Raw genomic sequence first — 22128 nt, 5'->3', positions numbered from 1 at the left:
TTTGTATGTTAAGTTCATGACCTGCAAAACAGATCACTTCTCATTTCTGATTGCCACTGCAAGTCTCACAACTCAGGGTGGCATCTGCTCAGACACTTCATGAGCACAGCTAAAGGGCCTTTTATCATGTTGTCACACCATTTATTTATTTAATGGTTTGGTGCTAAAGCTTAGAGGATGGCTTTCCTGACAAGAAATCATGAATTCAAATTACTAGAGGACTCTAGAAAATGGAGAGAAAACAACTATAACTTCCAAAGACTTGGGAGTGATCTTATATGAGGGAGAGACTAAAATAAATCAGCTCCTTTAGCTGAGAAAAACAAGTGGACACAACTGCTATTTTTAAGCTAATCAGAACATGGGATAAACACAAAGAGGGAAAATAATTATTTAATCTCATTGACAAATTGGGGATTTGAACAACTGGATATAAAATACTTAAGAATAAATCCAGAGAGAAAACAAAATATAAGCTTTTATCTGTCATACTGACGAGGTCCAGAAACAGCTTCCCAAAAGCTCAGCTTAACATGCAACTTGAATGCTCRTGAAAGAGGTTCCATTATATGTATGGAAGCCACTGCAGGACACTGAGCTCAGTAGCCTACTTACATTCTGTGAATTTGTTAAATTACTCAAATAACTGATGTCTTCAAAATTTGCTACCCAGAAAACTGCTAACATCCAATTAACCCTGTCTCATTCATCTACCTTTCCAAGTCAGGCTTCCTCAAACTCCATACTTACAGTGCAATCTCCCAGCCTCTCCCTGTAACAAAGAGACAAGCACTGGGAAGTCGATTAAGTAAGTGACCAAGTAACTGAGCTCCAGCTGCCATACCTATGCTGACATTCCTCATCTCCTGTGTGACCTGGACTTCCATGTTCCGGCTGTTCCGCTTTTCTCGTGCCCTCTTATTGCTCTTGGTGGTGCCATTGGTATACTCGCTGATGGGCTGGATGCTCTCATTCAGAGGGGTGACAGCAGCAGAGGGCACAGATGATGTGGGAGTGTTGGACTTGGTTCCTGTAGTGCTTGGCGTAGCAGCTGCCGAGGACTGCCCAGATTCAGACATTTCGTCTTGGGGGCACTGTGGCAATTCCAGGGCRGCAGAACAAAAAGGGAAAAGCACAATTATACATTTCAGTTAATATCCCATTTGCGRCTGTATGGTTGCCTTAAAGAATTATGAGCATGATTCTTGCTCACTGTACCAGTTATAYGTCCAATGTCTCCTGGTGACACCGGGCACTACCATCACAGTGAAGCAGCGAGTTCTCGTGCTGAACTCAACAAGCAAATCCCACCTGTGAAAGGGCTGATAACCTTCCTCCTTCACTACTGAATACTGGTTTTCACAAATCACAYTGGAATGTGATCTCAGGAAGGGTGGCCTTATCACAGGTGAAAAGCACCTGCAGCTCACACTGACTACAGTGAAAGCTGAAGGGCTTTGGTACTTGCGGCAAGCCAGGCCAGTGTTTCCCAAGGCTGGAATGCAACATGGATATTGCTTGGGAAGGATCTGAAGTGGCCTCTTGGAGTCGTGGCTGATGTCATTACTGTAAGCCACCAACACACCTGGATGAGAAAACAGGAAACTGGTTTTGCCACTAAACTGAAGAAGCGATGTGAACACTGATTTGGTGTGGTCTGGCTCATCTGGTGCAGGAGACCTTATGTTACCAAAACACCATGCAGAGCTAGGTAGGCATGGGTCCAGCTTGAGAACACAGCAGAAACAGGCGTGGTCTTTTACTTCCAAATGGCAGGATGAATATACCCAAGAATTCAGAAAGGTGAGAAATGAACACAGGAGATGGATTCCCAGTATGGAATGTGCCAAATGGCACTTGGTTTTACAGACATTACAGCCCCACTTCTTGAACCATTGCCTTTTGAAGAACAGGAAGCTTCAAGGCTTTGTCAGGGTTTTACAGCTGTGACCTGTGTTTGTCAATTAAAGCAGCACTGCTTCACTCAGACAAGGAATTGCCCTGACCAGCATTGCGACCTCTCCCAGACCCAATGAAATCTCCCCAGTCTTCACTGCAGCCCACTCTAATTACTGCCTGCAGGGAGGTGCCATATTAATGCTAAGAGTTCTATGCAACAGTGAGTTGTAATTGGGTGCYGTAGCATTCAGCAGCTGCACATCCAGACCTAGCTTTCTTCTTGAGCCTCTCACCTCCTGTGCAAGTACTAGAGAGATGCTGGTTCTAGCTCACAGGCTGCACTGAGGCCCCCAGCCCTGGAGCTGTGACACTGGTTCACTTTGCTCATCTGGAAGCCTTGTTCTCTTGTTCTAATAACAGCTTCACAACATGACAAGAAAATCCTCTATGGGATGAGTGAGAAAACTGAAAAAAAAATGGTGACTTAACCCTTTGCAGCCATATTTTCATTAAATCTGGAATCTTATTATGATCCTCCTTTAATTAGACTGGCCTCTGTATGCTTATCTTAGAATGCTCTCCTGCACACTGCAACATGGAAGGCAAAGGGTTTACACTGCATCTGCGCATTTATATTGAAAACTCAGTTTTTTTCAAACRGTGCTACAATTAAATGCAATACACATTTTGTGTATTTTCTACATTGTCAGTCCAAACAGCATCCACATTCCCACATGAATATCCAAACCATCTCCCTGCATATCTGCTGGTTTTAACATCAAGACTGAGCTGAGAACTTCRCACTTAGGCTGCTACCTGTGAAAATCACACTTCCCACATCTACTTCATATTCCTGGTTCAGGAGCTACTTTTCTAATATGCAAAGAAAAAAAAAAAAAGAACCAAATGGGATTTTTGATAACAAATAGTAAGCCTTGGACTACCTCAACTGCAGTTTGTCTTCTGTGCTTTCTGACATGCAGAGGAACAAAGAGTATCAAGTGTCAAGTGCAACCATAAAATCTCTTTCCCTGAACACAACTGATGCTGGATGAAAGAATTCAGGGATGTTCTTGGACCCATTGTTAAGTCTATGAGAATAACGAAAGTCCAGGAGCATCTTAGCAATGTAAGAGACACCCAGGTGTACACTTGTCATTCCTTATTCTTACAAACCAGATGTCATTCAAAAGCCCTGGATCATCAGTGTTTATAGAGTGATATTTGCATAAAAGATATCCTGTAACTTTTTATTTATTGACATAAYCTGCCCGTTACCCACAACATACAAATAAGTAATCATCCCAGTCTTTCACTACTCTTTGGTTATAGATGTGAGTTTTGTATTTACCTACAAAACATACTTTATCAGCCCTCCAGCCTGCACTGGAGAAATTCCTCCCAAATGTAAATACTATCAATGTGCTCCTCTTCACAGCGCAGAAGCTGGTATCTTCCTTCTATTGTCTGAGTGCTCTGTTAATGCTCATTATTGCACTAAGGATACAGCTCTCCTCTCCAGCACAGGAGGCATTCTCCAAAACCCATAGCTCACCCAAAGAATAGTCTCCACAGCCACCACTTACCTACAGCCATACCTGTCAACCTCCTAAACATCAACTGTGTAGTAGTGACCTCCAAAATGCATTGTAAAGGCCCAACATTCATAGCAGTCATATGTCACCATGAGAAGCCACAATTGTATGGTTATAACACTGAAAGCATAGTACATAAAAACAAAAATGTTAAGGACTTTCATTTCTGAAACACTGTATAAAATAAATGTACAACTAAATGCAAAAATAAAATAGTAACAGCAACTAAAYCAGAAAATAATAATAAAAAGTAAACAAGGACACTTAAAATGTAAGTATAGTATGGTCCCATGAAGAAGGAAAACTAGTGAGAATAGTCAGGTACATACTGGGAAGATGAGTCGTGTGTGAGTGATGTCAGCAAAATATCAGAACTCAGAAGAAGAGGCTAGAGGGCATGAGCCATGCTGCTGAGGAGTCAGTCATGCAGAGGATTTAAGAGATACAGTTTCAGTCACAGAGTATGCAAGAAGCTTTTGGGAGGAAATCTCCAAACTAGCAAGTCAGTCAATCACATCATTTATTTATTCATGGATTTGCTCCATACTCAGGAAATTCTCCATAACACACTACCCCATCCAAGTCTTCCACAGCACAAGCTGCTTAGGTCCACTGTACCATCTAGCACACTTTATCCCAGCATTCCACTTGAAGTATCCCTAACAATTACCAGTATGAATCCCAGCGATACACATTTGGAGCAGCACACTGCTACTTCTGCAAAGCCTTCCTGGAACCAGATTTTTTTGGCCTGATACCACCACTGCCAAATAACTAAGAGATCCAGTAAGAGATCAGTAATCACAGAACAGTTTGGGCAGGAAGGGATCTTAAGCATCACCTAGTTTCAACTCCTGTCTAGGGAGTTCCCTGCCCAAAGCAGAACAGAACTGTTGCCTGAACTTGGACACCAAAGCTTTGCATTTATCTGGGTTGCTGCTGCATTCCCCTGCAATGCAGATGCTTGGCTGCTTCTTTTGCAAGTTCTCAATGGGACCACTTAATGAATTACACCCTGTCAGGGCTGTGGAAGATCTCCCACAGTGTCCACCCAGATCTTCTCTAACTCCCACTGCCCAGACAATCTCTGGAAGGTCTGTTCACACCAAGGTGCGCAGCACTGCCTGAAGAGCCTGAGGAATAACTGATTCCAGAGGTGGGCTGGGTTCTGTACCTTCTGGCCGTGCTGGCACAGCACTAGTATGAAGAAACACAATCAAGCTCTGTCCTCATTTCCACCATCCATTTTAATGTTATTGTACTGTGGCACTGCTATTCCCTAATTCCAGGCAGAGCTTCCCAGAACTGACTGTAGGACCTGAATGGCATTCTGCAAGCTTCTAAATGTCCCAAATTTCTGTGCCTCTAACACTACAGTATGGACTGGATTCCAAGCTTCCATCCTAGGCAAAGGTATTTCGGATTTCCAAATTCCCCARTGGCAGAGAGCTCATAAAGTGCCCACGTTTGTGTGTGCTGTGCTAGGCCTGGATGCTTTACAGAGGTAGTGTTAAAGAAATGAAATTGCTGCTTTGTTTTCTGAGTAAATTGTGAATTTGTCTATGCATCAAGAAGGCCACTGCTGCAGAGTCCCTCAGAAAATACAATTAGTAACAGCAACTATCCATTATCTGGATATAAYGTGGAATCTGGAGACATGTAGAATGGGTACAACGAGCTCGAGATTTATTTTTTTTAATCTCTTTGCCATTACAATCTCAATGTATTTCACAGGATTAGTGATTCACAACTTTTCAAAAGGAGATCAGTCCTTACATGTGACACGTAAAGCACCTGATGTTCTACAAATTCCAAGCAGAGTGAAGGTAAWTTTAATCAGACAGTTTTGAAGTAGAGCAGAAGCTCTGTGAGATACTGGTGGACACGCTGAGCTGTGCTCAGCAGAGAAACCACTGGCTCTCAGATCTGTCACCAGGCATTGGTGGAAAATCATTCAAAGAGAAGAATTTGGTGGGATCCTGAGCACAAAGACTGCAAAGTCTACAGGTACAGCTCATGGGAAATATGGATCACCACACACAGCCTAATCTGTAAACAGCTGCAGAGAGCTGTCAGCTCAGAGTGCACCAGTGGAGCCCTGGGGCTCAGATCGCTTCTGAATGGCAGAGCGGAGACCCCTGAATGGCAGAGTAGAGCACAAGACACATCAGGCAGCACCATCAACTGCTGCAGTGCAGCTGCAATGCTGTGAGGATTTTGGAAGACCTGGTGCAGAAGGCAGAGCAGTGAGGGTGACARGTGTACTGAAGGCAGACAGTGCAAGTCTAGAGCAGTGACTAGGCACAGGAGGAATGTAAGAAATTTAAGCGCAGTGCAAGATTTGGGCATCCAGWCAGGATAAGGAGCCCTTTTCAGTGAGGCAGGAAGGCCAGCAGATCAGTCAAAAATGACAAACGCTTAAGGACAAGTGCAACYCAATGCCTGGCCCCACCTGAGTTGCAGAACCATTGTTCTTACCAAAGTGGAGAGAAGGGACAAGGTCCACCATGTCCTCTCCCAAATAAGTTATTAAGAAGTGAAGCATTTCTCTTCCCTCAACCCCTASCTGCCTCCACACATATCCTTCTCAACTCGGGGCCAGCCAAGTAAAGGAGATTATCCCTGAGACAAACAGCATGAGGAGCTGTGTCAAATCTTTCCTGCACCATATGCCAGATCTGCATTAGAATACCCTCCCACCTCCACCACAGCTATCACGGCAGCAAACACATAGGGAGAGGCTGCAAAGGGTTACGGACACAGATTGGTCTCCAGCTTAATGAAGATGTAAGGTGTTATCAACAGTGAGAGTGGGGAACCCTTGCCCTGTGATGGCCTAGAAAACCTTGTAGCTGGAGTTGGACTGCAGCTGGCCGAGGTCATTCAGGTGCCAGTGGTCCAGTGTTGGGATGATCTTGGCCCCTATCTGCCCACGTACCATGCCATCAGCGAGGGGGAAGACATTCAGGGAGTTGGGACGTTCCTTCCTGCTAAAGAGACAAACAGGGAGAGAGAGGAAAGCTGTGTTAGCTGTGTACAAGGTTCTGACAGAAAACAAACAGCACTCTAGTGTATGTGAAATATAAGTCATTAGAAATTGGACCGCAATTGTTACTCTCACATGGCAGTTGTCTGAACTCCCAACTCCCACACTTCCTTGRTGCTGGCTGTCCAGTCCCATGGTGTTACTGCTAGAGTCATATCACCTCCTGAGGAGATTSTCAGAGAGGGGGTCAATGGCCATAACAGGCACGACTGACTGCTCCATCAGCAYGAGGAATTTGGAGAAGCACAAAAGTGCAGGGGCTCACCAGCCAATTCAAGTCAGTGCTGCTTCTGAGAAACAAAGGTACCGGGGGAAAATAAGCCACAGCAAACAAAAAAAGAAAAGCTCCCACTGCTCCTAGAGATGTCACCACGGGGTGAGGAGTATGGCTTTTAAGTGTCATCTACATCAAACTTCTGCACATTCCACCCCAMATCTGGTGAGTTTCAAAAACAGGAACCAGAGGCGTTGGATCACTTCCAATTTCAAGCAAGGAAGAGACTACCTGTACTCTTTGATCCTCCCTCCATACCCATATTACAATGCACTTGCAATTCAGAACTAAACACAGATATAACTGAATGCATCATGAATATTGCTAGGTGTTTCTAAGTGTGTACTGTTCATCCTCTCCTTTCTGGCAATTGCAGGTGACTTGCTAGCTGCATYTGATTCTGAACATAAAAGCTGGCCCAGATTTTGACACCAGGCTTCAATGGGGAGAAAATCTAGAGCAAGCAGTGAAGGTGGAAAGGCTGTGGCAGCAGCTTGCCAACTCACAGCAACCTAACAACTGTTCAGGGTATCTCCAGCTGACTCCAGTCCGTGAACTAAAGCTGAACTAAACTGATTCTTCGTGTGATGTGCGCCCACACTCGAAGTCACTCATACTTCATCTACTCCTGCACAGGATTTCTGCTTATCCTGGGGGTGTGATGAAACATGCCCTTGTGTAGCACGCTGTTAGTAATGGCAGACCTCCACATGCCTTTCTGTAATGACCATCAACATTGGGTGACATGCCCAGGGTGAGAAACAATTGCAATTGCCACCTCACCTGTGACCATGGCAAACAACTGCTACAGGGCTCCTGGGACAGAGCAAACACACTAACACGAGACAGTACAACAGCCARCTCTTTTAGGAAGGACAGAGGTGAAGTGTCCAGCAAAGGAGACAGTGTTTGTTGAGAAAAATCACAGTGCCCAACTTTCTCACTCCCAGCATTGCCCAGGCACCACAGCATGCCACACTGCTGCATCGCTGCCTACCCCGAACAGGCAAAAATGCCTTCTGTTGTCTGTATTGGATATGCAAGATGAGGCAGAAAGGTGTTTCCAGTGTGGCCCACTTGGGATGCACTTCTCCTAGGAATCTGCATTAAAATCCTTTCCTGAAGGATTTTAGACTGAAACATGGAAGTTTCATACACAAACCCTCTTAGAAACRAGGCATGTAACTGGGTTTTAGAGGAACACAGATTACTGACACAACATCATGAACCTTCTCCCAGGTAACGAGCAATAGGACAAGAGAAAATGTCCTCAAGTTGCACCAGGATAGGTCTAAGTYGGATATTGCAGAAAATTTCTTCACTGAAAGAGCTGATTAAGCATGGAAACAGGTTGCCCCAGGCAGTGGTGGAGTCACAGTCCTTGGACGCACTCAAAAGGTGTGTGGATATTTAGTGCGCATGAGGGTATTCAACTGAAGGTTGAACTTGAGGATCTTGGAGGTCTTTTCCAATCTTAATGATTCTRTCATGTCTCCACAAATTCAACCCCAGATGCCTACATGATAAGAACGGTCAGTTTCCTTGTAGCCCTTCCTTCCCACCACCAAAGGAATCTTGCTGTTGCGACTGAAACAATTGCTGAAGTTATAGTGAAAACATTCCAATGCCGTCTGTCTAAATCCCAATTTATGACTGTAACCCTCCCCTTACACCTGCTCGTACTAGGTCACGATGCCAGAAGACAATTACCTCTGCCTGCCTGCTGGTATGTACCTCTCTTTATCCCACTGCTATCATTCCAAGATCCTGAGAGTTTCTAACAGCTGAGTTTCAAGTTTCTAAATACCTTATGAAGCAAGTGTTTCCCCTCCTATGAAATCTTCACTCGGCCACTGATCTAAGCACCACAGCAAGTACAGTCAATTACGTGTAAGGGACTATGAAGGGATTCAAAACTAGAGATCAGAGCYACCTTAGGCCACAAAATCAGAAAATTCCTAGTCTTACAGTTAAAGAAATAACCCAAGGGTCCCTATGACTCTAGTTCAAATAAAAACAACTCTTTTTAAGGGAGAAAACAAAATTAGGCTGGTTTTTTGAGCTGTTTTAACCATCAGTTTGTATCTTTCCTYTTCTTCAGTACCAAATGACAGTTTTAAGAGAGTCTTGCCCTCACAGGTGTATGGAGCAGGAGAAAGTTTCCTGTAACTGCAGAACAATCCTTGTCAAACCAATGGTGCAGCCAGAATGTCGTAGTGACTATGCTGGGATGATCTGATGTACCTCACTGACAACACTGAGACAAAAGYTGCCCTGAACGTATGCTGAACAAGACATTAAATTATTCTTTCCTTTTTTCTTTTTTGTTCATMTGCATACACATACACCTTTAACACACAAGAAAATACAGGACCCACTGAATGGTGAGGAAATGTGTGAATTTCACTGTCCCTGTTAAAGAGACAGGGTCTCTGTAGCAGCAGAAGCTGTAGAATCTTCAGGAAATTATTTTAGTGCAGACTATTAGGAAACTTCCTTGCTGAGTTTCTTTGGAAACACCTTCAAGCCTCTTCTAAACCTTCCAGGAAAGAGGAAAGAGCAAACACCCCAGCAGAGCTAACACTAGTTTTGCAGTCCTGAAGCTGGCTACCTAATTTAAATTCAAAGAAATTTAAAGTATGCTTAGGGCTGGTCTAAATTTTGAGTGCTGTAGTAGCCCTCACATACCCTAATCTTTCCAGGATTCAGCCAGGGTAAGTCTTAACACTTGCTAGTTCCAGCTTGAGTTACAAGATGAACAGCATACTCCCCAATGAAGGTTTGCAGTAGCCAAAATCTGGGATCAGGATGTTCTATAACCAATATCCTAAAGTTTACAAAACATAACAAAACTAAAGCTGGTTTGCCAGCATTTGAAGAGGAGAAATAGTCTCTTTGAAGGCTCTGGGCACAGCATTCCCTGTCTAGCCATCAGCCAGAAGCATCTTTGGAGAGCTACTGACACACTTGCTCTGCTCCACTCAGAAATCAGGCATGGCTTGCTCTCTACAGTAAAACAAGAGAGAAGAAAATTCTTGGAACCTAGAGAATTGCATGAAGTTGTGTCAGGAGAGRTTTRGGCTAGATTTCAGGAAAAGTGTCTTCCCCCAGGGGTGGTCAGGCACTGGTCAGGCTCCCCAGGGAATGGTCACGGCCCCAAGGCTGCTGGAGCTCCAGGAGTGTTTGGACAACACTCTTAGGCACAGGATGGGATTATTGGGGTGTGTCCGGTGCAGGGCCAGTAACTGGATTTGATAATACTTAAAGGTCCCTTCCAACTCAGGATATTCTATGAGTGCACAGGTCTATGATTCTATGACCTTTTACATTAGGGGATGGGAACTGTAAACATCTCATTCCAGACAGCTGATCTTGTTTTGGGACCAAACTTCTGTGTCTTTTGTATTTGCATACACAAGCTTCTCCCTGCTGTTCTACTGCAGCTTGATGGCTCTCTCTGCCCCTGAACCAACAAGTCCAGCACAGGTGCCAGCAGACAGATAGCAAACATGTCAATACAATACATTCCCAGCATCACACTGTCACTACTCCACAGCAACCTCCAACACTTGGATTAATGAAGCTCAGATACAGCAATAGGATTTACCTTTTCCTCCAGGACTGGCGATGACTGCAGTGACAGACATAACAGCCAAACAGCAGCAATCCCACAAAAAGCAAGACAAAAAGAACAACTATTAGAGAGCAACTGTCATACAAACATGCAACCTACCACAGACACAAAGGATACATGAACTGCAACCCACGCCATGTGGAAGCGGGTACAAACGCTTTACATCTCTTGGATGTCCATTGATACACACCAGCCTCAAAAAAGTTGCTGCACAAACGTCTCCCTAGTCACATTTATTTTAAATAAATGCATCCCAATTTGTGTCACAGGCCTTGAGAAATCATGCCTGTCCCCCACGCAGTGCACTAAGACCCACAAACACTGGTGTTCCCCCCTCCAGCTGTGCAATGACATCAAAACACACCTGTCCCACGTGCTTGTGCACAAGCACAACAGAGAGCTACACACGCACACACACAAACAGTGCAAAGCTGGAAATAAAGGAAAACCACCCATTTCCCACAGGTAGCTCCTACAGACCTGGATCACAGTCCCATCACGGACTTTTCACAGAGATACAGTGTTTCTCTTCAAGGACACTAGCAATATGCCATACTTAAAAGAGTAAARGGTTAACTTCTCTGATATGAAGAGGCAATTCTTGATGAAAATTTAGCCTTTCATCACAGAGACTGGCAGTCTTGTAGATAGAACAAGCAACACTTACACTGGGAAGCTTTTTCATAGAATGTTAACATAAAGCCACAATTAATATCAGCTTATTTGAAAATCAGGGAAGGAAAGGTTCGTTAAAAACCATTTCTACTATGCAGTCCAACTCAGGAGCTGGACTTCGATGGTCCTTGTGGATCCCTTCCAGCTAAGGGTATTCTATGACTCCATGACTCAAAGTTGTCAGGTGCATATAGGACCTACCCTTTAAAAGAGAGATGCATTAAGTTTGCTTTTCCCTACAGTACTTTTAGACTTTACTGTGTAAGCACTTCCACAGATTACTTCCAGAAGTGTAAGTGGGGAGAGAAACAAGCCTAACACATTTAACAAGCCTAATCCTATTCCAYCTCTAACACTAATATCAGATTGCGTTGTGGGAGTTTGCTCTGGATTTCCAAACTGTGAGGAGTAGAAGAGAAGGAAGAAAAATAGTCTGATAAGGGAAATTTTATGAACAGATGAGCATGTACAAACTACTGGTTCTTTTTACACCATGTCCTCTCTAGGACTGTCACTACATCCCTAATGCCTGTCTCTTCTGCCGAGGAATGCTGACATCTAGGGGTTTTTTTTCGGGTTTTTTTTCTCTCAATTGACTCTTGTATTTTAGACAATCTAATTCTAGACAGAACTCAAACACTGCAGGCAGGAAGGAAAATCAGTTTCTTGGACATAAGTAGGATTTTTGGTGATTGATAGAAAGCTTCCTCTGAAAGAATAAGARGAGGAAAAATCCTGTAATGACTAATGCATTTAAGAGCTACGCTTTTGCTGGCTATCCCACATACAAAGACACATACACACACAGAACACTTGACACCTTCATCCATTCTAAAGACAAACGTTTACATGCTACCTGAGAATATAAACATTTTTTCCAAAGGGTTCATCAATACAACCATGTTAAAGCCTCATCTTTGTAAAACAACATAAAAAGCTCCTCACTGTCAAGTACCCACAACTCACCCAGAACCTATTAAAAAAGAGCTTCAGCTACMATCTGGAAAGGTCCTGCTCTGTTTTCTCTCTCAAACATGCACACTCAGTGTGTAAGTTCCCAAGTGACACGTTACATGGACAGGTCATGGCCCTACCTTCTCATAGGTACACTGCCCTCAGTTTGGTTATTTCCCCCTTGCTGTATCTTAGATCGCTCAATGTGGTCCACGTAGGTCTGGATCATCTGTGAAGAGAGAAAAATCCATGAGGCAAACAGATGATAAGGAGAGGCTCATTGTCTGCCTTTGTTTAATTTTCTACRGCTTCCATTTCCAATTCCCTGGGGTTTTTTGCACACTTCCTTGTCTTTACTGCTGTCTTCTAAACTGATGATGTAAGTGAATGGCCTAATCTGACAAAACATTTGTCAGCAAATAGTCAGAAGTTACTTCAGCTGAATCTCATAACAGAAGAGCCTTGAAAGAGCCTATCCCAAAACAACATAAGACATCTCCTGAAGGCTCATTGGCGGTGGGAGACAAGGCACTGTGCACAGCACCACAGAACAGCTGAGATTGAAAGGTACCTCCTAAGGTCCATCAGTCCACCCCCTGCTKAAACAGGGCCACCCAGAGTAGCCTGCCACAATCACATCCAGGTGGTTTATGAATATCTCCAAGGAAGGAGACTCCAACACACCTCTAAGCAATCTGTGTCAGGGCTCATTGTCCTCGCAGTAATTTTTGCTCATGTTCAGAGTGAGCCTTCTGTGCCCTAGTTTGTGCCAGCTGTCTCTACTGGGCACCAGTGAACACAGCCTGGCTCCATCCTCTTTTCACCMTCCAGTCAGGTATTTCTGATGCTTCCAAAGTACAGAAGCTCTAGTCATCACTAGGACTATAAAGCTACAGGACAAAAATCATAAAGCACTACGATTATAAAGAATTCTTTGACATTCTATAGTCACGTGGATATAGACAAAGAGTTTATTTATTTAGGAAGATGATACCTTACCTCTGTGTGACGCTGATGCAGAGTATTATACTCCTTCTTCATTTCCGATTCACGTTCCTCCAGTCGAGAGACTGTCAAGAGAAGATCCCAACTATCAGTTAACACACACTTGGATCTCAAAATAAATTATTTAAGAAACAAAGCCTATTTTGTTAGAAATTAACTTACGCCTATTGAATAAAACAAATAGAAACAGAATTGTGGGATCCGGTCTTCATTACAAAATTAGTTCACAGGTTGTTCACATGAACCTGCATGCTCCCAATACCAGCGATTTTGCACCACAAATGCAATAAAACCACAGAAGCTTTTCAGCAGTAGCCTGATGCCCTGTAAGCATCTTAGTTTGGCAACAATTTAAATTGTCCTTTGGGATTGGTTCTTCTGGCTACTACAAGTGCAGAGTACTGGACAAAAGAGTACTGGACAAAACATCAACAAATTCTAAGGGGAAACTTCAATGGCTGCACATATTAAGGAAGCATTTGCAAAAACAAATAAATAAACAAACAAAATAACTAAATAAATGTGATGATTTTTTTAAGAGAAAAAATGGAAGATTCTACAAGAAGACAATGGAAACCAGGTTCCAAAGGCCCAAATTCTGCACCTTGCATCTGGAGAGTCTGACCACAAAAGAGAAGAAATACAGCCTCTACTGAATTTATATGGGTATATCCCACCTTTTGGAAGGCTCAGAATTTTACATCAATGTAAGAGACAACCAGATATTTCAGGCTTTGCGCAAACTGCATTTGAAAAAAAAAATATGAAAAGTATTTTTAAAGTAGCTGTATGTGTGTGGAAAGCAATGTGCATAATGGTGTCCAGTGCACAGCTTCACTTACTCTGGTCTGCATAGTTTTTGGTCTTCAGCTCCAGCTGTCGAGTCTGAAATTCAAGGTGTTCCACTTGGATTTGTAGTTCTTTCTTCTCCTGTTCCAGTGCATCTTCAAACTCTATGAAYTTCTGCATAGGGAAAAAACAGAGAATGAGGCACAGATGAGGATTATATGCAAAGTAGGCTTGCCCTAACATGACCCTTTCACTCTTCACAAAAAGAGAAATTTGAGAGAATATAAATTGAGGGAGTATAAATTATAAAACCAGAAATAAGAATTTTTAAGTAACCGTAAATAGCACAACAGCATTTAATCAAGCTGAAGAGTCTATTTGATATAGAGAAAGTATTGTTATCTTTAATAAATAATAAACAGATAAACTATGGTCCAACATGAGTTCTGTAAAGCAGCACAACTCTATCACCTTCAGCAATGCTGGTCTTCTTTCTGCTAGGCTGAATTTTGATTCCTGTTAGTCTAATGTCACAGAAGTCAAATTTTATTTCTATTGGCATATATTTAAAAAACACCCATGCCAGAAACATTCAGACTAACTCTTCTAATGRTGCAGATGTACAGAGCTCCACCCAMAATTCCCAYGGGGGAACAGTTTTGAAGAAATCTTTCAGAAAACTGAGTTCCAACTCTGGTGCTGCTCACCCCCATTATCACCAACACAGAAGCAGSTGCACACAGCAGTGTGACTCCTGCACAGTACACTGGGACAAAGGAAAGGTTTTACAGATACACTCATTTCACGATGAAAACACAACAGGAAAATACCTGATTTCTGTATCTGTACCTGATTTCTGTATCTGTATTTTTTCTGTAAAGTGTCACTTCTTGCCCACAAGTTTTAGTCACTCCCTGCCGTGGGCACCAGCACACAAGAGCAGAGTAAAACATGTGGCCTGTTCAGCTCCACTGTGGAGTATTATATAACTCTTGGTAGGAGCTRGAGCTACAGGGGCTACATGTAATGAAATACTATACAGTATCATATAGTATTATTAAATCATATCATGTAATTAAGTGTCATGAAATATTTAAACTAAGCAGGATCYCTGGGAAGGGAATGCATCTCCACGTCTCTGCTTATAGCTGGACCAGTCTGGTTCTTGTGTGATACATGGTCATYAGAGGTTTTCTGCACAAAACACTAATGCAGTTATGACTATAATCCACATGTCTAAATTTAGAAATAGCTGGTTCTAGTACCATCCCAACACAAACTAGTGGGAAAGACCCTAAGGCTCAGAGAACATGTGCCTCTCCTCAGCAAACCAAGACTGAAGATTACCACCAGGCTCACAAGGGCACAGTATAGCAAAGCTATCCCCTCCAGCTGCAGTACACTTCCTGGCCTGTCCTTACAACCCCAAAAATTCAGGTCTTGTTACATTACTACCGAATAGTTCCATCCAAGGAAACCAGACATACAGGATCATCTGCACCAACCATTCCAGTAATTGGAACACCAGCCCAACAGCTGAGCTGTGTGAGCATGGCTGGGGTTGGGAGCAGCCCTGGACCTGGAGCTGCTGAGGGTGAGACTGAGAAGGCAACTAAGTCAAGCAGGCTTTAATCCACCCTTAAAAATGTTTACAGGCCAAGAGGAGCCCAAAGGAAGTAATGGGCATCTGTGAGGAGCTCACAAGGCTCTGCTCCTGACCCAGCCTGTCTCTCTCTCTCTCCGTTTGCCAAATCCTCCTTAGGTCCAGCCCCAGCAGATTCACCAGCATATGCATGTCGGCTGGTGAAACCTCCTGTATGTAAAAGCAAGAATAATGGGGAGGAAAATCCTCCTCTCCCTCTCCCTCTCCCTCTCCCTCTCCCTCTCCCTCTCCCCCTCCCCTCCCCTCTGCATGGGGGAAGTGCTCTCTCCACAAACATCACTGTTCAGGGGCATGAGAATTTCTATTTAACAAATTAAGGCTTTGTTTTACTCCAAAAGAGACACACTCTGGTGCCAATTTTTTTTTGGCAAAGACTCCTAAAAAAACTAACACATTTAAAAGCTCAGTAAGATTATTTTGTTACATTCTATACAGTAACTACTCTGCATTGCTGCGTTCTTGGGATAAACCTCATGCACATTCCCTACTGCTTCTACTGAAATTATCAGCAGGGACACTGCAGCCATCATTATGAATTGGATCCTCTCTACAGATGACTGAAAGCCACACCATTAATTATTCTTGCAAATTTTTAAAACTGCCCAGTAAATTCCTAAGAGTAGTGACTCAGTCTGTATTCCTACATATCTGTATTTATAGAAACAATCAAATGCACTTTGGCCACATCTTGCTTTCCTGCACTCGGTGTTCTGCAGTGCCTTTAATTTCTAACTGGGGTTTTACCTTTATTTCTCTTCCTGCCCAAATTTACTGTAATGAGGCTTTGGGTTTTTCCCACTTACGGTCGTTTTGCTTGGTATTTTCTAGAAATAGCAGCAATCCCAACACCTTTCTTCTGCTACAAAGGAGTCATCTCAGAGGCTAAACATTCACTTTTAAATTAAATTTTAAGACTGTTCAAGGGTTTGGATTTGTGTTTGTTGCTCAGATATCAATTAAGCATTGAAATCCCTTAGCCACTCACCCAGCAACCTGTTTTATGGATTATGAGAAATTTATAAAACAACCTGCTTTGTAAATTTGCAATTTATTTTTAAAACCTTTTTCAGAACAATAATATAATTTCAGAATGAGTAAAAAAGGAAAGAAAGTCCTAACAGACACAATGATAATGAGCAACAGACCTGAGAAGCAGCAGTTTCACTTGCTCCATCTGGAGCTTGTTAGAAACTATTCCAACAAAGAGTCTTTTCCTGGTATAATCTCCATCTCCTCATAGGGTTTTGCTGAAAGCACTCTGTGCTAAAGCTTTATTGACAAACCCTTTTAATTACAATCACGGGCTAAATCCCCATCCCATCGCAGTGACAGCTTTCACCACTTTCCCACTCCCATCTCTCCACCCAGAAGCATGTAACCCTGTCAGGCAGGGATGAGGGATTTAGATGCAATAAATGAATGAATGTTAAGGAAATCATTCACAGGTTTCTCAACAGTAAATTAGAAAGTAAAAGAAAGCACAAGCCCTATTTTATTCCAATAATATAGGTAATCTTTAATAGGATTCCCAGATTTACTACTGCTGTTTTGGTTTAATTCAGAGGAAACTGATTGAAAGATTAACTCTTCCACAAATATTGCTTAGTCTTTTTCTTCAAACATACCTACTTTGCAACTCAAAAGTAATCAAAGAAACATAAAACTAGAAATCAATTAGGCACTTGGAAAAGAAAGAGACACAGAGACAATGATATTAAAAATTAGTATTGTTCCAAGTGTTTGTAGGGCAGAACAGCATTTTGGGCAAAAGCACTGCAGAATGGCCCATCTTGGTGCTGAGGAGATCAAATGATGGCATTTGTGTGCAGGGGCCCAAGGCCTTGACCCAATCCCTGGCTCTGCAGCACCTTGTACATGCTCCAACATCAGAACTTATCTCACCTGAGCTTCTCCCTGCACATCACAAGCTCTGAGAGCAGGAAAAGTCCCAAATCCAGAATGAAGTAAGCAGCCAACACAGCAGAATAAGGGAGAGGATTCCTGTCAGGGCTTTGCCAGAAGATGATATTCCTAAGACCAGATGTCACTGCTGCTCATCCTTCATGGCACCTGTGAACTCTCACCAGGGTCTCCAGGTAGGATTTATTTCTTCCCAGTAAGCCCACAACAGACATTCCATTCGGCATCCAGGGAAACGCCTCACTAGCCACTCGAAGCAGCAGAGAATAACTAACTTTAGTCAGCATTGTGAGCACATCCACAAGTACAACTAAGCTGCGCCAGGAGTTTGGGGCGAACACGCACTTGATGTTCATRTGAGTTACTCTTGTGAACGTGAGCCTCCAGAGACAGCGGAGGCAGCACTTCATCTCCAGCATGATGCTGGATCACAGGCCTCAAGCTGTGGCCCACAGCCCAAGACATGTGGCTGCAGGTGGCCCAGAGGAGCAGCAAGAATGGCACCAGCATCTCTCCTGCCCAAAGTCCATCTACCAAGTGTATTCCCACCACCCAGGRAATCTCTAGTCACACAGTACTCTCTGCACCAAACTCAGCCTTCCCATGGAAGGCTGCTGGAAATTTGCAACAGGGCAGGAGAAACAGAGAGAACACAAACGGCACAAAGGGTTTTAATTTTTTGAAACTTTTTTTTATTAACCAGGCTCTCAGAAGCAGCCATATTGCATGCACATGTTATTGAGTGAATGCAACTCAGTAAATAAACAGCCATCAGCATTTCACTTTTTCCATTTCTTTCAGAGAGAAGATATGATCCTGGGCCTGCTGAAGCTGTGGGAATTTCTCAGTAACTTTTAAGAAGAACCAGTGTATCACCCCAACACTTTAAACCTTCTAAGAAATAACCAGGCAGAGGGAACACTAACTTTTAAGTCTCCTTCCCATCAGAACATTTTTTGGCTGTAATATTTACAAAACACACCCAACCCAGTTATAACAGAAAAAGAATCCTTCTGATTTACTCTCTTGCTTCTTTGTGTTTTTCATCTCAGTCTGTGCCTAGCCAATTCTGCCTAAATGCTGCACAGATCTTTGATGCCCAAAGATCCTGTGGATGCTAACTCACACTTGCTAAYCAGTAAGCTTGCCCAAGGGCAGGGAATATTCACAGTAATCAAATCCCATTTCTGGCCTCGGAATAGTACAATTCCAATGACTTCCAGCAAACACTACAAATATTATTGCTCATTATAAACACTTAACAGGAGCATAGAATCACACAACTGGTTTGGGTTGGATGGGACCTTAAAGACCATCTTGTTTCAGCAGCCTTCCATGGGCAGGGACACCTTCCACTGTCCCAGGTTGCTCTAAGCYCTGTACAAACATGGCCTTGAACACTTCCAGGCATGGAGCAGCCACAGCTTCTCTGGGCAATTGGTGCCACAGTCTCCCCACCCACACAGGGAACAATTTCCCAATTTCCATCTAACCTTGCTCTCTCTCAGTCTGAAACCAAGTAGGGGACAAAAAAAAAACCTCAAAGAAACAACCAAACAGCATAGTCTCATGGAGTTTTYAAATACATCTTAAAATAACCAAACACACTCTTTACAAAGCACTGTGTCACAATCCCAATGTCCATGSTACTGAGTTTTAACACTACATTGCAAATTTGCTGACTGTATTCTTCCACTTTAGCACTGCCAAGAGGCAAGAAAAAAAATCAGTGGTGGTGAAGCATCCCAGGTTGARCCTGTTACTGCAGCTGCCCTTGATTTCAGAGGTTTCTCATTCACTGAGCCAGGTGCTATCACAAGTTTTCCCTGATGGTTTCACTGCACAGARCTCAGCTCACACCCTCACCTCAGGAATTCACAAGCTTCCACCTGCAGCTTTATGGAGATACAATAAAGACATTTAGAAAAAAGAAATAAAAAGGACACGAGAATTCCACTGATGGTGAAGAAAAAGTACTTTTCTTTTAATCTCCCAACATGATAAAGCAGTAGGTGCACTGCAAGCAGCAGTCCCAGGAATTCTGAACAGCAAGGCTGACTACAACATTAATATTTTTATGATTTTTTATCTTTTTTCAGAGCCTCCACACTTAATTTCAAAGAATAATTTCTGAATATCATCAATTAAACAGTTAATCACCTCAGAAATTTAAGAGAACTGGAATATGAAACTGCTGTATATATAAATAAGTCACATGGATTTTTTTCTGCTAGGCTCTATCTCCAGATTTCAAGCAGGATCAGTGATCTGTAATAATCCAGGCKTAAGGCAAACAACAATGGCTCACACACTACTCTTTAGAGGGAAAGTAACTAGCACAAAATCATCTCAAGGCCRAAGAATGACTTCCTCTGAAGAGCACTGGTACAATGCGGATTGCTTGGCTTCCCACTTTACTGTCTCTTGCACAGAAAGAAAACAGCTAAAAATAGTAACATATCATCAGGAATCATCACATCAGTGAGAAATCAAACACAGCCAGAGATGCAGAAATCTCATTACACAGCCTTAATTTGTGGTGGCTAGCAGTGGGTGAAGTGGGAACTCAGCAAAGGGAGAGGGGGTCACTCCAGACCTGAGTGGGGTTGCAGGGCTGGGGGTGAAAGCCGCACTGGGGGAAGAAGCCCCCCACTCGAGGCAACTGTGGTTTCMTTTTAGCATGGGGAGCAGGGTGAAGGAGGGGATTTTTCCCCCTAYTTTGCTTAGGTGAGAGCTCACTTGCAGTGCTGCCTCCAGTTTGGGGATCCTCACCACAAGGTAAGCTTGCTGTGGGGCTGCTAGAGCGAGTCCAGAGGAGGCCACAGAGATGCTCAGATAGCTTTCCACTGCCAGAGGGCAGGGTTATATGGAATATTAGGAAGAAATTGCTCCCTGTCAGAGTGGGGAGGCTATGCCACAGGCTGCCTAGAGAAGCTGTGGCTGCTCCATCCCTGAAAGCGTCCAAGGCCAGGTTGGGTGGGACTTGGAGCAACCTGGGATAGCGGAAGGTGTCCCTGCCCATAGCAGGGGATGGACAAGATGGGCTTTAATGTCTCTTCCAATCCAAACCATTCTGATTCTTTGTTCAGCTTTTTATTCCTACAGGCATATATGTGAAGTCTTCTACTTAGCAAAGCTGAAGTAGAAGATTAAGAAATTGCCAACTTTACACCACTGTTATCTTGACTTTATTGCATGAAAACATTCCCAGCAAAAAGGCAGTACAGACATATTTARTGTTTCCCTTGGGGAAAAAAAAGAGCTTAAAAATATTTAAAGCTGCTCTCCCTTGCTGGTCTCAAGAGYTAAAACAGACCCCCAGAAAATAGAAAAACACTGCCATAAGCCCTGCTCCCTCACCCAGTGATGAAAGCATGCCAGCATTTCCATCATGCTGTACCTAACATGAACTTTAGAAATGTTTTAGGTCCTTGAAAGCAATGTCACTTACAGGTAAAAATGTGCTCCCTGCATTTCATCTGATCATCACTCATCTTGCTCCTCAGTGCCTCAAGGTGACAGTCCCATGGGTCTGGGGCTGCTCCTAGCAAAGTCACCCTTTCTCGTTGAAGGTGCTTGCCTTCAGCAGACTCTTTTCCAGGTGATCACAGTCATGGCATCTGATCATGTGCCATGAGAAAATACACCATCAGTTAGAGTAAATTGTGGTAACAGACTGTATCTGCTCCATCTCTGAAGGATCAAAAGTTGCAGAAGACACCGTCTCCAGTACAAGTGTTACAGGACACAGCTCAAAAGGCCAAACTCTCACCCTCCCATACTGCACTGGCAAAGAGGCCACAAGCTAAACAGTGCTGCAGTTCTCACATGAAGAACCAACAATTTAATCCTGCAACTAGAGCACACCTAAAACTCACAGGATTTACCAACTCAAATTTCATACTTATTCAAAATCTTACCCTGCACTTGTCACAAAAATCAKCAAATTCCAGCTATATTCTCTGATGTCCCTTGCTCTGCTCTGTGTGTTCTCCTGTGTCCCCTGTTCTGTGGTTTCCTCATTTTGAGTGTATTTGGGCCATCACATTTTCATTGCAAGCTTGGCCTGAAGTTCAAACCATATTCCCAGTACAGCATACATAACAGAGCAGCCCTGGAGGAATTTTACAATAGAAATGCATGATTACAATAACCTTTCTATACTGAATACTTAGGATGTAAATAATCCTGAGTTAAGTGAAGACATGCATACAATGATTTCATATGGAGAARTAACTACCAGCCTTCCTCAGGTGAGGTCTCTGCCCTCAAATAAAGCTGACAGTGAACAAGGCCAATTATTAGTAAAATGGCCAAAACATCATAAAAGAGAACAGAATACATTGTCATTTTAACTGTATTTTCAAACTAGCTTTTAGAAGTCACTCGCCTAGGACACGTAATACGTAGCTTCATGATGGAAAGATGATCTGAGCTATGCCCTATATTGRAATCTTTGCCATCCTCAAAGACAAATGTACTCATGAAGGAACATTCCAATCTCCATGGAAGCATACAACTTTCTAGTGAAGTAACATTTCCTTTATATCTACAGAGATTGGAGATAAAAGATTTCTGTTCCTGCTGCTAACTTCAAGAAGCCAAAATGACATCTTTTATCTGCTAGATATTCAGTGACCATAGATGGGACTTTGTGAGTGCCTTCTGTGAAAT

The 22128-nt window shown here is 43.0% G+C and overlaps 1 protein-coding gene across 24 annotated transcripts in view; it reads right to left on the bottom strand.

The window, feature by feature from the left end:
• The window catches only part of MAPK8IP3 (mitogen-activated protein kinase 8 interacting protein 3), a 66935-nt gene that overhangs the window by 37134 nt on the left and 7673 nt on the right, over positions 1 to 22128 (bottom strand). For 12 of the 24 annotated variants that reach the window (XM_057382783.1, XM_057382784.1, XM_057382787.1 and 9 more), the window contains exons 2-7: positions 13925 to 14045; positions 13077 to 13147; positions 12218 to 12306; positions 10422 to 10445; positions 6433 to 6484; positions 845 to 1094 (exon numbers count right to left, since the gene is read on the bottom strand). In XM_057382783.1, coding sequence (XP_057238766.1) covers positions 845 to 1094; positions 6433 to 6484; positions 10422 to 10445; positions 12218 to 12306; positions 13077 to 13147; positions 13925 to 14045 — 607 coding nt within the window. Of the gene's footprint in view, positions 1 to 844; positions 1095 to 6339; positions 6485 to 10421; positions 10446 to 12217; positions 12307 to 13076; positions 13148 to 13924; positions 14046 to 22128 lie in introns of all 24 variants that reach the window. The other 12 variants (XM_057382790.1, XM_057382796.1, XM_057382800.1 and 9 more) reach the window with 6 other exon arrangements.

Source organism: Malurus melanocephalus, unplaced genomic scaffold (assembly GCF_030028575.1).
Source record: "Malurus melanocephalus ecotype Western Australia unplaced genomic scaffold, MMel_1.1 scaffold_588, whole genome shotgun sequence".
Classification (NCBI taxonomy): Eukaryota; Metazoa; Chordata; class Aves; order Passeriformes; family Maluridae; genus Malurus; species Malurus melanocephalus.
Note: the sequence above shows the minus strand (reverse complement) of the source record. Positions and strands in the feature narration are given on the sequence as shown.